This window comes from Salvelinus sp. IW2-2015, linkage group LG15 (assembly GCF_002910315.2).
Source record: "Salvelinus sp. IW2-2015 linkage group LG15, ASM291031v2, whole genome shotgun sequence".
In the NCBI taxonomy this organism is placed as follows: domain Eukaryota; kingdom Metazoa; phylum Chordata; class Actinopteri; order Salmoniformes; family Salmonidae; genus Salvelinus; species Salvelinus sp. IW2-2015.
Window position 1 is genome coordinate 20,873,992 of NC_036855.1, and position 20,726 is coordinate 20,894,717.

General features: G+C 43.6%; 1 protein-coding gene across 5 annotated transcripts in view; it reads left to right on the forward strand.

The window, feature by feature from the left end:
- Positions 1-20,726, forward strand: part of LOC111973775 (calcineurin-binding protein cabin-1) — a 61,060-nt gene that overhangs the window by 37,626 nt on the left and 2,708 nt on the right. For all 5 annotated transcript variants that reach the window (XM_024001176.2, XM_024001179.2, XM_024001181.2 and 2 more), the window contains 4 exons: positions 8,510-8,584; positions 15,814-16,084; positions 17,294-17,449; positions 17,568-17,770. In XM_024001176.2, coding sequence (XP_023856944.1) covers positions 8,510-8,584; positions 15,814-16,084; positions 17,294-17,449; positions 17,568-17,770 — 705 coding nt within the window. The remainder of the gene's footprint in view (positions 1-8,509; positions 8,585-15,813; positions 16,085-17,293; positions 17,450-17,567; positions 17,771-20,726) is intronic.

Sequence of the window (20,726 nt, forward strand, 5' to 3'; positions counted from 1 at the left end):
TGCTGCCCCAGCAACAGCCCCAAAACATCACTGCTCTAGAGGAGATCTGCATGGAGGAATGGGCCAAAATACCAGCAACAGTGTGTGAAAACCTTGTGAAGACTTACAGAAAACATTTGACCTCTGTCATTGCCAACAAAGGGTATATAACAAAGTATTGAGATAAACTTTTGTTATTGACCAAATACTTATTTTCCACCATAATTTGCAAATAAATTCATTAAAAATCCTACAATGTGATTTTCTGGAGAAAAAAAATCTTGTTTTGTCTGTCATAGTTGAAGTGTACCTATGATGAATATTACAGGCCTCTCTTATCTTTTTAAGTGGGAGAACTTGCACAATTGGTGGCTGACTAAATACTTTTTTGCCCCACTGTATATCAAGGGTCTTATTCTGGTGACATGATAATCAGAGGTTGACTGCCGTTTGACAAATAAAAATATTCTCGCAATCTTATCCATAATAATCTCAAAATGTAGACTATCCGCACAGCCTACCTGCACTATCAGTCTACCAGCACTATCAGTGAGCTGTTGGCTAGAGTGTACGTGTCAAGAGTAGGAACATTTAGCTATTTAACGTAACAGTTTTTGCATGAGTTGAAAATGCTATGGAAACACATTGAACTTTAGATTTCTATTTGGAATATGAAAACTGAAGCAAAAAAATACATTTTGTGTGCATTACGTCGTCACACTGATTTTTATACGCAACAAGTCCGTTTGGTGGAACACACCACTGGAGGGAAAATGTGCATATTTTTTTATATTCGCATGAAAATCTGTTGCCAATTGGATGGGAAACTTAGATACAGTCTGCCTTCTCAGACACACCCTAATAGGGCCTGCATATCTCGGGAACAAAGTGGGCAAGCCTTGACACATTTTATTAGTACAATTGAGTGACACTAAATGCTTTTCCCTAACATGTTTTTAGTGAAGCGAAATGACGATATTAGGGCCTAATTCTTCACCTTTTTACTTTTCTTCTCCAAAAACAAGCACATCAGTTTTGTTTCATGTCATTGGGTCTGTTTTACAGTTTAGTGACGTAGCCATGTTCCTCTGCCCTCTGGCATGGATGTTCAGTACAGAGCGAGTGCAGTTGCCAGGTTGTGCCAAAAGTTTCACAGTTTGCTTTAGCTCAGCTCTACGTGTTTGTGCCCCGCAAGCCTTTGTATGTCTGGCACTATTATGCTAATTTAGAAGAAGAAAAGTTGTATAAACATGCTAACAGCCCATCCCTCCACTCTACTAAATTAGGAGGACTGCCTCAAATCAGGTCCAAATGATCAGCTCTCCAGTTTAACCAACCTCAGTCTCAGACTGCTGCCTCTTGCAATCCTCCCGAGTGTTTGGCCCCCTGGTCTGCCAAGTCATTCTCCAGGCCATTTTATTTGGCAGCCACGTCTTACAACCTAGAGAGTTCCACCTACTGCATCAATCAATCAAATGTATTTATTTAGCCCTTTTTACATCAGCTAATGTCACAAAATGCTATACAGACCCCCAGCCTAAAACCCCAAACAGCAAGCAATGCAGCCGAAGAAGCACAGTGGCTAGTAAAAACTCCCTAGAAAGGTAGGAACTTATGAAGAAACCTAGACAGGAACCAGGCTCTGAGGGGGCGCCAGTCCTCTTCTGGCTGTGCCGGGTGGAGATTTTAAGAGTACATGGCCAATAAGGCCAGATTGTTCTTCAAGCTGTTAAAACGTTCATAGATGACATGCAGGGTCAAATAATAATCAAATTGGTTGTAGAGGGTGCAACAGGTAAGTAGTACCTCAGGAGTAAATGTCAGTTGGCTTTTCATAGCCAAGCATTCAGAGGTCGAGACAGTAGGTACAGTAGAGAGAGTCGAAACAGCAGGTCGGGGACAAGGTAGCATGTCCAGTGAACAGGTCAGGGTTCCATAGCTGCAGGCAGAACAGTTAAAACTGGAGCAGCAGCACAACCAGGTGGGCTGGGGACAGCCAGGAGTCATCAGGCCAGGTAGTTCTGAGGCACGGTCCTAGGGCTCAGGTTCTCTGGGAAGGGAGGGAGTGAGAGAATATTTAGAGGGATCATACTTAAATTCACACAGGACACCAGAATAGACAGGAGATTTACACCAGATATAACAGACTGACCCTATCCCCCCGGCACATAGACTATTGCAGCATAGATACTGGAGGCTGAGACAGGGGGGCCACAGTGTCCCCGTCTGACGATACTCCCGGACAGGGCCAACCAGGCAGGATATAATCCCACCCACTTTGCCAAAGCACATCCCCCACATCACTAGAAGGATATCAACAGACTACCAATTTACTACCCTGAGACAAGGCTGAGTATAGACCACGAAGTTCTCCTCCACACCTCGAGCGGACAACCGGACTGGAAGATCACGTCAGTGACTCAACCCACTCAAGTGACGCACCCCTCTTAAGGACTGCATCGAAGAGCACTAGTCAGCCAGTGACTCAGCCCCCGTAATAGGGTCAGAGGCAGAGGATCCCAGTGGAGAGAGGGGAGCAGGCCAGGCAGATACAGCAAGGGTGGTTCGTCGCTCCAGTGCCTTGCCGTTCACCTTTGCATCCCTGGGCCAGACTACACTCAATCATAGGACCTACTGAAGTGATGAGTCTTCAGTAAAGACTTAAAGGTCGAGACATAGTCTCCGTCTCTCACATGGATAGGCAGACCATTCCATAAAAATGTTGCTCTATAGGAGAAAGCCCTGCCTCCAGCTGTTTGCTTAGAAATTCAAGGGACAATAAGGAGGCATGCGTCTTGTGACCACTGTATGGTACGTGTAGGTATGTACAGCAGGACCAAATCGGAGAGATAAGTAGGAGCAAGCCTATGTAATGCTTTGTAGGTTAGCAGTAAAACCTTGAAATCAGCCCTTGCCTTAACAGGGAGCCAGTGTAGAGAGGCTAGCGCTGGAGTAATATGATCAGATTTTGGGGTTCTAGTTAAGATTCTAGCAGCCGTGTTTTGCACTAACTGAAGTTTATTTAGTGCTATATCCGGGTAGCCGGAGAGTAGAGTATTGCAGTAGTCTAATGTAGAAGTGACAAAAGCATGGATTAGATTTTCTGCATTATTTTGGGACAAAAAGTTTTAAAAAGTTGTTATGAAGCTGCCCTTMAAATATTCTTGATAGTTAGTCAAAATATGGATCAGGGTCCAGAGTAACGCCGATGTCCTTCACAGTTTTATTTGATACTGTACAACCATCAAGATGAATTGTCAGATCCAACAGCAGATCTCTTTGTTTCTTGGGTCTTAGATCTAGCATCTCTGTTTAAAAGTAAAACATTTGCCGCCATCCACTTCCTTATGTCTGAAACACAGGCTTCCAGTGATGGCAATTTTGGGGCATCACCATGTTTTATTGAAATGTACAGCTGTGTGTCGTCCGCATAGCAGTGAAAGTTGACATTGTGTTTCCGAAGGACATCACCAAGAGGTAGAATATATAATGAAAACAATAGTGATCGTTAGATGGCGCTGACAGATAGGGTAGCTCTGCTTCCATCTCCTAAATAACTTTGCAGTATTTTTTTATTTTTTGTATTATTTCTTACATTATTAGGCCAGGAAATGTTTTGTGCTATTACATACAGCCAGAAAGAACTTTTGGATATCAGAGTGGCGGTAACTCACCAACATCATGACTGGGAATACGACTTTCCTGAATTGGATCCTTTGTTCGTACCCCTCATGATTAACTACTCATGGTGTGATTGTGACCTAGAACACCTCACAATCAAATGTCGACCGTATTACCTCCCAAGAGAATTCTCTTCGGTTATACTCACAGCCATGTATATTCCCCCTCAAGCCGATACCACAACGGCCCTCAAAGAACTGCACTGGACTTTATGCAAACTGGAAACCACATATATACACGGTCCCGTGTGGCTCAGTTGGTAGAGCATGGCGCTTGCAACGCCAGGGTTGTGGGTTCATTCCCCACGGGGGGACCAGGATGAATATGTATGAACTTTCCAATTTGTAAGTCGCTCTGGATAAGAGCGTCTGCTAAATGACTTAAATGTAAATGTATACTGAGGCTGCATTATTGTAGCTGGGGATTTTAACAAAGCAAATGTGAGGAAAACGCTACAGAAGTTCTACCAACACGACTGTAGCACTCGCTCTGAGAACATTAGACCACTGCTACTCAGCTTTTCGAAATGCCTACAAGGCCTTCCCCCGCCCTCCCTTCGGCAAATCTGATCACGACTCCGTTTTGCTCCTCCCTGCCTATAGGCAGAAACTCAAACAGGAAGTACCCGTGTTAAGGACTATTCAATGTTGGTCTGACCAGTCGGAATCCACGCTTCAAGATTGTTTTGATCACGTGGACAGGAATATGTTCCGGGTAGCCTCTTAAGAATAACATTGACGAATACACGGATGCGGTGACTGAGTATATCCGGAAGTGTATAGGAGATGTTGTACCCACTGTGACTATTAAAACGTACCCTAACCAGAAACAGTGGATAGATGGCTGCATTTGCGCAAAACTGAAAGCGCGAACAACCGCATTTAACCATGGCAAGGTGACTGGGAATAAGGCAGAATACAAACAGTGTAATTATTTCCTTCCTAAGGCAATCAAACAGGCAAAACGTTGGTATGGAGACAAAGTGGAGTAGCAATTCAACGGCACAGACATGAGACGTATGTGGCAGGGTCTACAGACAATCACGGATTTCAAAGGGAAAACCAGCCACGTCGCGGACACCAACGTTTTGCTTCAGAACATGATAAAAACCTTCTTCGCCTGCTTTGAGGATAACACAGTGCCACCAACGCGGCCCGCTACCAAGGACTGTGGGCTCTCCTTCTCCGTGGCCGACGTGAGTATGGCATTTTAGCGTGTTAACCCTCGCAAGGCTGCCGGCCCAGACGGCATCCCGAGCTGCGTTCTCAGAGCATGCGCAGACCAGCTGGSTTGAGCGTTTACGGACATATTCAATCTCTCCCTATCCCAGTCTGCTGTCCCCACTTACTGCAAGATGTCCACCATTGTTCCTGTACCCTAGAAAGCAAAGGGAACTGAACTAAATGACTATCGCCCCATAGCACTCACTTCTGTCATCATGAAGTGCTTTGAGAGTCTAGTTAAAGATCATATCACCTCTACCTTACCTGACACCCTAGACCCATTTCAGTTTGCTTACCGCCCCAATGGATCAACAGAGGAATACCTATGTAAAAATGCTCTTCAATGGTCTTCATTTACTATAGCCCAGCATTCAACACCATAGTACCCTCCAAGCTCATCATTAAGCTCAGGGCCCTGGGTCTGAACCCCGCCCAGTGTAACTGAGTCATGGACTTCCTGACAGCCGCCCCCAGCTGGTGAAGGTAGGAAACAACACCTCCACTTCGCTGATCCTCAACACTGGGGCCCCACAATGGTGTCTGCTCAGCCCCCTCCTGTACTCCCTGTTCACCCATGACTGCATGGCCACGCACGCCTCCAGTACAATCATCAAGTTTGCAGACACAACAGTAGTAGGCCGGATTACCAACAATGACGAGACAGCCCTCAGAGAGAAAGAAGGTGAGGGTCCTGGGATTGTGGTACCAGGAAAATAACCTCTCACTCAATGTCAACAAAACAAAGGAGCTGATTGTGGACTTCAGGAAACAGCAGAGGGAGCATGCCCCATCCACATCGACTGGAACGCAGTGGAGCAGGTGGAAAGCTTCAAGTTCCACGGCTTAAACATCACTGACGATCTGAAATAGTCCACCCACACATACAGTGTGGTGAAGAAGGCTTCTTCAACCTCAGGAGGCTGCAGAAATTTGTCTTGGCAAAACCCTCACAAACATTTACAGATGCACAATTGAGAGCATCCTGTTGGGCTGTATCACTACCTGGTACGGCAACTGCACCGCCCCCAACCGCAGGGCTCTCCAGAGGGTGGTGCGGTTTGCCCAACGCATCATCGGGGGCAAACTACCTGCCCTCCAGGACACCTACAGCACCCAATGTCACAGGAAGGCCAAAAAGATCATCAACCACCCGAGCCACTGCCTGTTCACCCCTCTATCATCCAGAAGGCTAGGTCTGTACAGGTGCATCAAAGACTGAAGGACAGCTTCTATCTCAAGGCCATCAGACTGTTATATAGCCATCACTAGGCGGCTTCCACCCGGTCACGTAACACTGCACCTTAGAGGCTGCTGACCCTTTATTCATGGACTTGAAATCACTGGCCATTTTAATAATGGAACACTAGTCACTTTTAATGTTTACATATTTTTGCTTTACTCATCTCATATGTATATACTGTATTCTACTCTATTTAGTCTATGCCACTCCGACATTGCTCATTCTAATATTTAGATATTCCTTAATTCCATTATTTTACGTTTAGGTTGTGTGTATTGCTGTGAATTGTGAGATATTACTGCACTGTTGGAGCTAGAAACACAAGCATTTCGCTACACCCGCAATAACATCTGCTAAACATGTGTATGTTACAAATACAATTTGATTTGATAACACAACCTTGAGGAACACCAACATTTACAAACTGATTTGTCAGAGGACAAACCATCCACAGAGACGATCTGATATCTTTCTGACAGATAAGAACCAGGCTAGATCTTGTCCGTGTAGACCAATTAGGGTTTCAAATCTCTCCCCAAAAATGTGGTGGCGATGGTGTCAAAAGCAGCACTTTGCAGAGCCTTGGTCTGACGCCATTAAAAGGTAATTTACCACCTTCACGAGTGCAGTCTCAGTGTTATGATGGGGTCTAAAACCAGACTGAAGCGTTTTATATGCATTATTTGTCTTTGGGAAGGCAGTGAGTTGCTGCACAACTGCTTTTTATAAACATTTTGAGAGGAATGGGAGATTCGATATTGGCATAATTTTATTTTTATTTTTCAGGTCAATGTTTGGCTTTTTCAAGAGAGGCTTTATTACTGCCACTTTTAGTGAGTTTGGTACACATCCAGAGGATAGGAAGCCATTTATTATGTTCAATATTGGAGTGCCAAACACAGGAAGTAGCTCTTTCAGTAGTTCGTCAATGCAGAACCAAACTGTTTTTAACACCACACCACCACATAATAAAGTAGCTTGTTTGAGAGATATGTGAACATGGAGGCTTACTTTCATGTGTGCTACTCCATTAGTACTCCATCATTTGTGCTACTCCATGTGCATCAGCATCAGCTTCCTGACTCCCACACACAGAGCGCAGTGGTCTAAGGCACTGCATCTCAGTGCAAGAGCCGTCACTACAGTCCCTGGTTAGAATCCAGACTGTATCACATCCGGCTTGGGAGTCCCATAGGTCAGCGCACAATTGGCCCAGCGTCGTCCGGGTTTGGCCGGGGTAGGCCGTCATTGTAAATACGAATTTGTTCTTAACTAAATTTCCTAGTTAAATAAAATAAACAGAGGCACACATCTACTGAAAGACAGAGAGCAGACAGCCTCCACAGAGAGAGGCCTAATGAGGGCCACCTTCTCCTATTACTACTGTGTTTTCCTTAAGTACATGGAGTAGCCAGCCAAATAAATAAAAAACTATTCAGCCAGGGTTTTTCCAGGGCTGTCTAAAGGGGTCCAGGGGCATTGCCAGTAATGCAAACAATTATTGGTACCATGATTGTCTTCAAAATATGTATTTATTTACACAAAGATGGACCACGAAGATTGCCATTTTCCCATTCACTATAATGGGGTATCCTGTTATAGGAAAACAATGCCTGCAGTACCGGAGTCAGCCTTGAACTTTGTCGCTTCAATGAGAGGGGGCAGTCGTTCTTCCCTGGTGTGCATGCACACTAATTAACTGGGTGATTTGATTAGCAAAGCATATGGATTTTGGGGTATTTTGTGTAGATTGATGAGGGGGGGAAAAACAATTGAATCAGTTTTAGAATAAGGCTGTAATGTAACAAAGTGGAAGAATTCAAGGYGTCTGAATACTTTCCGAATGCACTGTAATCCACACAGAATGTCTCAAAAAGCAGGTTATACAAACTTGCTTCCCGTGATTCCCTTTTGAGAGAGATAGTGCAGGTCAATATCAAAGCATTAATTCACAAACAGCAACATAGCTAATTTGAATTGCAACAATCAATGTACCGTACCAGGCAGTTCATCAAAACAGCAACACGATGCTGGTTATCACACAGACATCACACCGTATCCTCGTCTGTCGGTCTGAGTAAATAACGTAGCTCCTCGAGCCGCCTGCATCTGCACCTGCCGGGAAAAGGCTATACGGACTTTTATGACTAGCAAATTGAACATTTTAAATGTAAAGAAACCTAGATAATTTATGAAGTTCAATAAGTAGTTGGCCAAAAATATGTACATTACCAGCTGTTTAGGTGGCGCTTAGTGGAAGCACTAAGTCCCTTTGCTATGTGTTAGCCATCCGGAGCTGAATCATTGGTGCTAACGTGGCTGTATGAACGGTGTAAGAATGTGTTGCTCTGATCGTCTCTGTTCTCTTCTCTCATGGTGTGGACAGGTGGACGAGGATGTGGCGCTGGACCAAGCAGTGAAGTTCTGCCAGATACAGATGGCCACGTCAGCACAACGACAGGTAGGAGGATGACCTGGCCCACACACACACACACACACACACACACGCCGTGCATATTTCATGCATATACTCTACATCTACATGGATCCCATACAAACACAACACTCACAAATGTAAACATTCAATATGTCCATATATCCCATGATCCCAGTTGAATCAAAGCACTGGTCAGTAATTGATTATCCAGATATCATATTCTTATTAGTTTAATCTGCTCATCTGACTGGAGAGTTGTTCCACAGCCAGGGCTTCTCTTCAATTTATCTGGGCTTTGATTGAAGCTATTCGAGGGATGTGTGGTCCCACAATTCAAATAAAACTTGAGGTTGATTGCTTGTTGTCTTCCCCATCCGCGAGATGTTAAACTAGATCTAAATAATTCCCCCGTACTACTTGAAACTTGTCAGCCATGGATAGGTGGCCTGGGGGAGTGATACAGTACTCTACTCACTAAATACCGGAAAATCGATGATTGTTAATCATGACACATTCTGTTGTGTCACTTCCTCTTTCCTTTCTGGGAACAAACCGTTTTGAATAGATACGTTATCCATTTTGATGCATGTTTGTTTATTTCTTGATTATGTTAAAGTATGTCTGTGCCTCTACTTTGTTTGCACTACACATTGTGTCATTTCACTATTTTCCCCTAAGGCTGCTGTAACTCATCTTTTAACCACTTTCCATTGTGTTCAAAGCACCCGTTTGCAACTACAGTGTACAGTGCATTCAGAAAGTATTTAGACCCCTTGATTTTTTCCACATTCATCTACACACAAATACCCCACAATGACAAAGGAAAACAGGTTTTTAGAAATCTTTGCAAATTTATTAAAAATATACACTACCATTCAAAAGTTTGAGGTCACTTAGACATTTCCTTGTTTTTGAAAGAAAAGCAAATTTTTGTCCTTTAAAATAATATCGAATTGATCAGAAATACAGTGGAGACATTGTTAATGTTGTAAATGACTATTGTAGCTGGAAACGGCAGATTTTTTTTTTTTTATGGAATATCTACGTAGGCGTACAGAGGCCCATTATCAGCAACCATCACTCCTGTGTTCCAATGGCACGTTGTGTTAGCTAATCCAAGTTTATCAGAAGGCCAGCATCCCGCAGTCCGCGCTCTGGCTGGGCCACTCAAGGACATTCAGAGACTTGTCCCGAAGCCACTCCTGTGTTGTCTTGGCTGTGTGCTTAGGGTTGTTGTCCTGTTGGAAGGTGAACCTTCACCCCAGTCTGAGGTCCTGAGCGCTCTGAAGCAGGTTTTCATCAATGATCTCTCCGTACATTGTTCCGTTCATCTTTCCCTTTATCCTGACTAGTCTCCCAGTCKCTGCTGCTGAAAAACATCCCCACCGCATGATGCTGCCACCACCATGCTTTACCGTAGGGATGGTGCCAGGTTTCCTCCCAGACGTGACTCTTGGCATTCAGGCCAAAGAGTTCGATCTTGGTTTCATCAGACCGGAGAATCTTGTTTCTCATGGTCTGAGAGTCCTTTAGGTGCCTTTTGGCAAACTCCAAGCGGGCTGTCATGTGCCTTTTACTGAGGAGTGGCTTCCGTCTGGCCACTCTACCGTAAAGGCCTGATTGGTGGAGTGCTGCAGAGATGGTTGTCCTTCCGGAAGGTTCTCCCATCTCTACAGAGAAACTCTGGAGCTCTGTCAGAGTGACCATCGGGTTCGTGGTCTCTTCCCTGACCAAGGCCCTTCTCCCCCGATTGCTCAGTTTGGCCGGGCGGCCAGCTCTAGGAAGAGTCTCGGTGGTTCCAAACTTCATTCATTTAAGAATGATGGAGGCCTCTGTGTTCRTGAAGGGGACCTTCAATGCGGCGTACATTTTTATATTTTTTTGCCCTTCACCAGATCTGTGCCTCGACACAATCCTGTCTCGYAGCTCTACGGACAATTCCTTCGAAATGATGGCTTGGTGGGATCTATCAGTTGTGGGATCTTATATAGACAGGTGTGTGCCTTTCCAAATTATGTCCAWTCAATTGAATTTACCACAGGTGGACTCCAATCAGTTGTAGAAATATTTCAAGGTTGGTCAATGGGAAACAAGATGCGCCTGAGCTCAATTTCTAGTCTTATAGCAAAGGGTCTGAATACTTATGTAAATAAGGTATTATTTATTTATTTTTTAATCTTTAATACATTTGCAAACGTTTCTTAAAACCTATTTTCGATTTGTCATCATGGTGTATTGTGTGGAGATTGATGAGGAAAATTATTTGATTTTAGAATAAGGCTGTAACCTAACAAAATGTGGGAAAAGTCAAGGGGTCTGAATACTTTCCGAATGCACTGTATGTGTCAAATGAGTTTCAATTACTCTAATGCCAAATAATACACTCTACTCAATGTCTGACTGCTAGTGTCTCTGACTGTGTAGGAAAGACAGTCCTTTCAGATTGAGGGTCTCAGTGGTTATAGTAAAGGTTATTTATTGACACAATAAGGCAACAGCTGTTGGGACCCATTCACTGTAGCCTAACTGAGGGAAATAACTAGCTGGGGTTTTGTGCTAGTTCTGTTTGCCCTTATTTGGGTGCTGTGCTGTTAGCTTGTGAAGCCTGCAGAGCGCCATGGGCGGGCAACACAGCAGTGACTGGCTGCAGAAGCTGTCAACTAGATCATAGTATTGAGTTTCCTAATGGACTGACATTCTTCTCTCTTCCATAGAGCACGTGAGACGGTGTGTGCTATTAACATGCTGTGTCTGTCTGTAGTAAGATGAGCTGTGTTCTAGCTGGGTAAATCCCAAGGCTTTATTTCTCTGCACCATCCTGCCCGTGCTTAAAATAACCCCAGGTGCAGTGAGAATGTTCCCTTTTGTCCTCTGTCTTCACACAGTAGTTGCAGAACTTGTTATTGGTTTGAACTGAGTATTACCATTGATATGTGCAGCATTGCTTATTTGCWCATGGAAGGAAATGGTACATTTTGAATTCTATAGGGAGAATTTAACACAAGTTTATTCTGCAGCCATATGCAGAGACGCTAGACACAGTCAAATTAAAATTAAAATGATAGTGATATTGAATGTGAAACTGGGGGGAAAAGCCCGTTATAATAGCTTTGTTGTGTGATGCTCACTCTAACCTATAATCATTGCAGCTGAGCTTTGTGTTTATCTCTCGCATTCTTTATAAAAATCATCAGTTCTTCTGCCTCATCTGTGGGTCGTCACTGAGCCCCACTCCCACTGCCTCCGCATCCGGCTAGGGTCTCTCATCCTGTTGTCTCGGTCATGTAAACCACAGTACGGCATACTAAAGGGAGAAAACAATGGGTAGGCTACTATAGCTCACAATTTACAGTTATTTAGCATAATTTATACAGATAAGGGTTGTGATCATGGCCTTATAAAGGCTCTGTGTATGTGTGCATCGTAAGTCATAATGTAGATAAGACTTTGATGCTGGATCCAAGCAGGATGGTTTCATAACAGTGTGTAAATGTGGTCAGTTGTCATCAGTGTGTCCAATTTATCACACTACATCTAGGTTTCCCATGTGATTTTACTCACTAATCCATGTTTTAGATTTAATTGACATTGTTGTTTGTATTCAAGGTCTAGTTACTATTCTAGTGGTTGTTATTTGTAAGGCCTAATACAGTGCCTTCAGAAAGTACACCCCTGGACTTTTTCCACATTTTGTTACAGTCTGAATTTAAAATTGATTAAATTGAGATTTGGTGTCACTGGCCTACACACAATACCCCATAATTTCAAATGTTTACATATTGATAAAAAAATGTAAAGCTGAAATGTCAGTAAATGGCAAGCCTAAATGAGTTCAGGAGTACCAATTTGCTTAACAAGTCGTATAATAAGTTGCATGGACTCAATAATAGTGTTTAACATGATTTTTGAATGACTACCTCATCTTTGTACCCCACACATACAATTATCTGTAAGGTCCCCCAGTCGAGCAGTGAATTTTAAACACAGATTCAACCACGAGGACCAGGGAGGTTTTCCAATGCCTCTCAAAGAAGGGGACCTGTTGGTAGAAGGGTAAAAATAAAAGCAGAATTTGAATATCCCTTTGAACATGGTGACGTTATTAATTACACTTTGGATGCTGTATCAATACACCCAGTCACTGCAAAGATACAGGAACCCTTCCTAACTCCGTTGCCGGAGAGGGATTTCACAATGAGGCGAATGGTTTGGCTGTGATAGGTGAAATCTGAGGATGGATCAACAACATTGTAGATAATCCACAATACTAACCTAAATGACAGATTGAAAAGACGAAGCCTGTACAGAATACATTCTAAAACATACATCTTGTTTGCAATAAGGCACTAAAGTAAAACTGCAAAAAAATGTGGCAAAGAAATGATGTCCTGAATACAAAACGTTATGTTTGAGGCAAACACAACGTGTCACGGAGTACCACAAATCATATTTTCAAGCATGGTGGTGGCTGCATCATGTTATGGGTATGCTTGTCATTGACAAGGACTAGGGAGTTTTTTAGGATAAAAAGAAACGGAATAGAGCTAAGCACGGGCAACATCCTAGAGGAAAACACAAGGCCAAATATACACTGGAGTTGCTTACCAAGACGACATTGAATGTTCCTAAGTGGCCAAGTTACAGTTTTGACTTTAATCGGCTTGAAAATCAATGGCAAGACTTGAAAATGGATGTCTAGCAATGATCAACAACCAACTTAACAGAGCTTGAAGAATTTTAATACTGTACAATCCAGGTGTGGAAAGCTCTTAGACTTACCCAGAAAGACTCAAAGCTGCAATCGATGACAAAGGTGATTCTAACATGTATTGGCTGATTCTGTATTGTGAATATTCTGTATTTCATTTTCAATCAATTTGCAAACATTTCTAAAACATGTTTTCACTTTGTCATTATGGGGTATTGTATGTGTAGATAAAAAATGTTTTAAGTGATCCATTTTGAGTTCAGGCTGTAACAAAACAATGTGGAATAAGTCAAGGGGTATGAATACTTTCTGAAGACACTGTATATGGGGCTAATATAGCAGAGCAGAAAATGACTGTTCGGGGTGATCCTCTGCTCCCTGCCACCTATTCACTTTATGCTCTTTCAGGTGCACAAATCTAGATGACTGAGTCACACCTGTGAACGGAGACAGAAGATTCATACAACGTAGCATAGTCACCAAACCGATTGATCCTCACATTAGTGAGCACACTGTGAGCACTCTCTTGTGTATAGAGATTACATTTTACTGAGCCTGAAAATAATGAGTTTATATCTAGACACTCAATTATAATGAGTTGCGGAGTTGCCATTGTTAATGTATCGAAGCTGTTATTGTACTGCTGGGCTATGTGGTCTTTGAGACAGAGCTGACACCTGGAAAGAGGAGGTTGGCATAAGGCTAAGAAACTCCCCTGCAGGGGCCTGGTTGTTACTCATGTGGGTGGGATGATCTGCTAGTCATGTATTGACAGGATTCTTTTTAATATCTTGCTGTTTCACCCATCCATTTACTTGGGACTTATTTGCAAAATTTTGTGGGCGGCCTTGGTCTCATTTGCACTCTGTCCTCCTTACCAAGAAGTCAGGTCACATCTCAAAGCCTTCAGTGCCACCTGCCAAAGTCGATGAAGAATATGGAGCTTCAGGTCTCAAAGAAACAATGACAGCCCTTGAACTATGTTATTTGGAGTAACGATAACTTGGCTATAACGATAACTTGGAGAGGCAATAATTTAATTAAAAGATTATCAGAACAGGAGATGACATACACAGACTGATAAGCTGCTTTTTAAACCACATCTCAGTAATTGCAGAAGGGACCACCCACTTTGAAACCAGTCTGGCTGTAAGCAGTCTTGATATGATACTCAATGAATGGTGGAAACAACAACTAGGCTACACGGAAGAATCTGCTGCAGTGCTCTTAGGTACTTATTCTCAGAGCAAAGGGTCTTTATTGTGTTCCTATGTCTTTTATGTATAATTCATGATATAAGAAGCTTCAAAGCTCGCAATGGAACCCTGTAGGAGCTGCTGTTGGTCTGTGTTGAGCTGAGATGTGGGCCTGTTGCAGCTGGAGGTTTGGTTGGTTTGTTGAAGCCTGTGTAAATCCCTCATGGAGCCTCGTAATAAACAACTCGGAATCCCTGCAGTGGGATCCTGAGAAAAATACCAAGTGAGCTATGTTATCGGTAGATCAGCTGACTGATCCAGACTAACCTTGTGTTGTGTGGCAACCTGATAGGCATGTTACCTTAAAGCTGAGGCCCGCGGAAGGTGAAGCGGTGCCATTGGTCGCCCCCAGGCACATTTGTTTTGTTTTTGAAAAGGAGATGAACATTCGGCAAAGTAATAAATTTAACAAGTCTTAGTACATACTCTTCTATCGCGCATGCAATGATGTCAGAGAGAATCAAACCGTGTTCGTTATTGGAAGTAATGTCTTTGTTATTGTAATATAGCAAATGGACGTTTCAGTTTCACCGCAATGGATTCCAACTTTAACCTCGACATGAGTCATGATAAGATTATAGAAAGTCATCTAGACTCCATCTTGTGCATTCATTTGGTTTGAATCTTTAAAGTGAGATGAAATTACACTGACCCTCTGACTTCTTACCTTCATTTGATTAGCTTTACTACTGCTGTATATCATTATCAGTGCCCTGCCTCGAATTCCTCCTTCCCAGTTATCCAATGTGTCCCTGGCATTCAGTCTAAAACGTTCCTATTTGAGGGAAAACCGKACAGAAACTGTATTCATGCCATTTTCCATTGGCTGTGTTCTTCCGGTTGCCATGACAGCAGCTGTGGGAGCAGGGCAGCTCTTGTCACAGGTTGTTTGTGCAGGTCTTGTGTTTATGAGTAGTCCTCAAAACACGCATGGGAGAGTGGCAGGCAGGGTCGGAGTGTAGTCCTGGAGTTGTGTTCCTGTGGTGGCAGATCAGATCCCCCTCCAGCGGCCTGCATGCTTGCCCAGTCTGACTCCACACACTACAGGTTCCACACAGAAAAGTAAGCCTCAGACCCCCTGATACCTCCACAGGACACCGCTCTAGCATTAAGTCAGTGTAATTGTAATGAAGGTCATTTTTTTGTGTGAACAGTGAGATGGCATTGGTTATAATGACTCAAACTGTTTCTCCGGCGGGTCTATGTACAGGGGAAAGAAGATTCTACTGCAGATGGGCACTCCGTCAGGCTCCTCCTCCTTACTGCCACTCTGTCTTTATCTTTATCAGTCTGCCAGTGATGCCCCGACAACACCTAAGTACTCCAAGGAGCACCGCGACATCTTCTTCCCTGCCTCTCTGCCCACCCCGGTCCTGCTCAGTCACGCTGCCTGCCACCCCCTGTCTGTCCAGGACAGCCAAGCCAAACTCCAGTACGAACCCCATGGCAAGGTGCCCAGACCTCCAGCCAGCGGCTCCCACGAGCATTGTCAGCCCCAGCACAGGAGAGCACCCCTGCCTATCCACCCTGCTTCAACTATGGCCTTCCACCCCCAAACAGGTCAGTTTCTTTCCTCCCTCCTCTCGCGGTACATTTCATAAAACACAACAGTAGCACTGCCTGTTAAACTGGTCTGATAAAAAACGTGTTTAAAATATGCTGCTACAAAGAGGATAAGTTCATCAAACATTTCAATAAAATTGTGTGGATCCTCTTTGGAGAATATATTGTAATGTGAATAGATTTGTAACAGCCACAGTAAGTTAGCTACAAACTGTTTTTTTTCACTGTGCTGTATCTGCAGTTGATGATTCCCTGCTTTGTACCTGCTTCTCTAGGGGAGGAGGACAGATTTAACTGTCAGAGCTTCTCTCTCTCTCTCTCTCGCTCTGTTTCTCTCACTCTCTGTTTGTCTCTGTCTCTGTGTAATTAGATAGCCAGCCAGCAAGGGGCACACTTGCCCACCCAGAGCTGTGTTATGTAACTTCTGTACGTCATGACCTGGTTGAATATTGAATTTCTAGTTTAGTAAGTCACTAATGTCTCCTTAGTACATAGTACATTTGACACTTACAGATGGAAGTGTTTGAAATAATGTTATGTCTTTAACTCGGAACACTGTTCTCCTGATGATGCAGTGTTTCCTTATGACACAATCGTGTCAAGCCTCTTCAGTTTACCGTCCTGATTGTTGAGTACATTGAATATTTAAGGAGGGTATCATCCACATGAGTGCGCACACGTGAGGTGTGAGGTTAAGGAGATCAATGCTCAGCATCAGGAAGCTCGACACTGAAATCTACTAATGGTTTCCCAGGCAACCTGAATGAACCTGAATGAAGAGGTCGGGTAGAGAGAGAGTGGATGATTGTATATGCTGGCAGGGCTGCGAGCGCTACTGAACGATGCTACATGAGGATCTCGCAGGCAGGCTGAGGCATTACTTTCCCTCGTATTTCCTATTTTCCTCCAGCTTTCATTGTGGGATCTGTTATGGCAGCCTGGAGCACTGTTTGAAATCAGTGGCTTTGTTTTTCTGTGTATTAAAAATTAAATGTGTCTTCCAGTAAGCTCGTGTTAATGTTGGTCATTGCAAACATTGTTGCGTTAGTATAGTGCACTGCATACTGAATCAGTCTGAAATGGGTTATTCTGTCAACCCCAGAAGTATGAGTGAGAGCCTGCCATTATGTCTTTCTTCACTGTGCTAGTGTATGTGTTTTGAATGCTGTATGGATTGTGACAGGTGATGTGGTTGTGTTTCTCCAGAGGAACGTGAGGAGCCCCCAGAGGGACTGTCCTACAGACAGCAGGAGTCTCATCTTTGCCAACAAATGAAGTTGGCCACTGTGTCCCCAGGGCAGGAGGCTGCAGGCTGGTACCATGACGAGCCTCCTTCCTGTAGTGCCACACAACCCTGCTCAGGTAAGAACATTTACAACCAGGAATTACCAAGTAAGAATTCCAATAAGGGGAGGATCCATGTGAGAAGTTATCACAATGTTTCTCTGTCCCATCTGTCTCTACCGCCTCTGTTGTTTAGACCAGCAGCTGTATGGCAGCAGTGAGCAGTCCAAGATTTCGGACCCTAGTCGTATCCGCTCACGCATCCCCCCCAACATGCCAAAGCTCTTCATCCCCTCCACCGTCACCAAGTTCCCCCCGGAGATCACCGTCACCCCGCCTACTCCCACCCTGCTCTCCCCCAAAGGAAGTATTTCAGAGGAAACCAAGCAGAGACTCAAGGTGCTCTCTCTCTCTTCCTTTCTCTTTCTCCTACAGTGAGGGGGAAAAGTATTTGATCCCCTGCTGATTTTGTACGTTTGCCCACTGACAAAGAAATGATCAGTCTATAATTTTAATGGTAGGTTTATTTGAATAGTGAGAGACAGAATAACAACAAATAAATCCAGAAAAACGAATGTCAAAAATTGTATAAATTGATTTGCATTTTAATGAGGGAAATAACTATTTGACCCCCTCTCAATCAGAAAGATTTCTGGCTCCCAGGTGTCTGGCAGGTGTCTGTCTGGCTCCCACTCCCACTCTTAAAGGGAGTGCTCCTAATCTGAGCTTGTTACCTGTATAAAAGACACNCCTACAGTGAGGGGGAAAAGTATTTGATCCCCTGCTGATTTTGTACGTTTGCCCACTGACAAAGAAATGATCAGTCTATAATTTTAATGGTAGGTTTATTTGAATAGTGAGAGACAGAATAACAACAAATAAATCCAGAAAAACGAATGTCAAAAATTGTATAAATTGATTTGCATTTTAATGAGGGAAATAACTATTTGACCCCCTCTCAATCAGAAAGATTTCTGGCTCCCAGGTGTCTGGCAGGTGTCTGTCTGGCTCCCACTCCCACTCTTAAAGGGAGTGCTCCTAATCTGAGCTTGTTACCTGTATAAAAGACACCTGTCCACAGAAGCAATCAATCAATCAGATTCCAAACTCTCCACCATGGCCAAGACCAAAGAGCTCTCCAAGGATGTCAGGGACAAGATTGTAGACCTACACAAGGCTGGAATGGGCTACAAGACCATCGCCAAGCAGCTTGGTGAGAAGGTGACAACAGTTGGTGCGATTATTCGCAAATGGAAGAAACACAAAAGAACTGTCAATCTCCCTCGGGCCTGGGGCTCCATGCAAGATCTCACCTCGTGGAGTTGCAATGATCATGAGAACGGTGAGGAATCAGCCCAGAACTACACGGGAGGATCTTGTCAATGATCTCAAGGCAGCTGGGACCATAGTCACCAAGAAAACAATTGGTAACACACTACGCCGTGAAGGACTGAAATCCTGCAGCGCCCGCAAGGTCCCCCTGCTCAAGAAAGCACAAGTACATGCCCGTCTGAAGTTTGCCAATGAACATCTGAATGATTCYGAGGACAACTGGGTGAAAGTGTTGTGGTCAGATGAGACCAAAATGGAGCTCTTTGGCATCAACTCAACTCGCCGTGTTTGGAGGAGGAGGAATGCTGTCTATGACCCCAAGAACACCATCCCCACCGTCAAACATGGAGGTGGAAACATTATGCTTTGGGGGTGTTTTTCTGCTAAGGGGACAGGACAACTTCACCTCATCAAAGGGACGATGGACAAGATCTCACCTCGTGGAGTGAGAACCTCAAATCTTGGGTGAGAACCTCCTTCCCTCAGCCAGGGRATTGAAAATGGGTCGTGGATGGGTATTCCAGCATGACAATGACCCAAYACACACGGCCAAGGCAACAAAGGAGTGGCTCAAGAAGAAGCACATTAAGGTCCTGGAGTGMCCTAGCCAGTCTCCAGACCTTAATCCCATAAAAAATCTGTGGAGGGAGCTGAAGGTTCGAGTTGCCAAACGTCAGCCTCGAAACCTTAATGACTTGYAGAAGATCTGCAAAGAGGAGTGGGACAAAATCCCTCCTGAGATGTGTGCAAACCTGGTGGCCAACTACAAGAACGTCTGACCTCTGTGATTGCCAACAAGGGTTTTGCCACCAAGTACTAAGTCATGTTTTGCATAGGGGTCAAATACTTATTTCTAGAGGTCGACCGATTATGATTTTTCAACACCGATACCGATTTTTGGAGGACAAAAAAAAAGCCAATACCAATTAATCGGACYATTTTTTTATTTGTAATAATGACAATTACAACAATACTGAATGAACACTTATTTTAACTTAATATAATACATCAATAAAATCAATTTAGCCTCAAATAAATAATGAAACATGTTTAATTTGGTTTAAATAATGCAGAAACAAAGTGTCAGAGAAGAAAGTAAAAGTGCAATATGTGCCATGTAAGAAAGCTAACGTTTAAGTTCCTTGCTCAGAACATGAGAACATATGAAAGCTGGTGGTTCCTTTTAACATGAGTCTTCAATATTCCCAGGTAAGAAGTTTTAGGTTGTAGTTATTATAGGACTATTTCTCTCTATACGATTTGTATTTCATWWACCTTTGACTATTGGATGTTCTTATAGGCACTTTAGTATTACCAGCATAACAGTATAGCTTCCATCCCTCTCCTCGCTGCTACCTGGGCTCGAACCAGAAACACATCGACAACAGCCACCCTCGAAGCAGCGTTACCCATGCAGAGCAAGGGGAACAACTACTCCAAGTCTCAGAGCGAGTGACGTTTGAAACGCTATTAGCGCGCACCCTGCTAACTAGCTAGCCATTTCACATCGGTTACAACAGGCTAATCTTGGGAGTTGATAGGCTTGAAGCACAGCGAAGAGCATCTGGCAAAACGCACGAAAGTGCTGTTTGAATGAATGCTTACGAGCATGCTGGTGCCTACCATCGCTCAGTCAGACTGCTCTATCAAATCATAGACTTAATTATAACATAATAACACACAGAAATATGAGCCTTAGGTCATTAATATGGTCGAATCCGGAAACTATCATCTCGAAAACAAAACGTTTATTCTTTCAGTGAAATACGGAACCTTTCCGTATTTTATCTAACGGGTGGCATCCATAAGTCTAAATATTCCTGTTACATTGCACAACCTTCAATGTTATGTCATAATTACGTAAAATTCTGGCAAATTAGTTCGCAATGAGCCAGGCGGCCCAAACTGTTGCATATACCCTGACTCTGTGTGCAATGAACGCAAGAGAAGTGACACAATTTCACCTGGTTAATATTGCCTGCTAACCTGAATTTCTTTTAGCTAAATATGCAGGTATACTTCT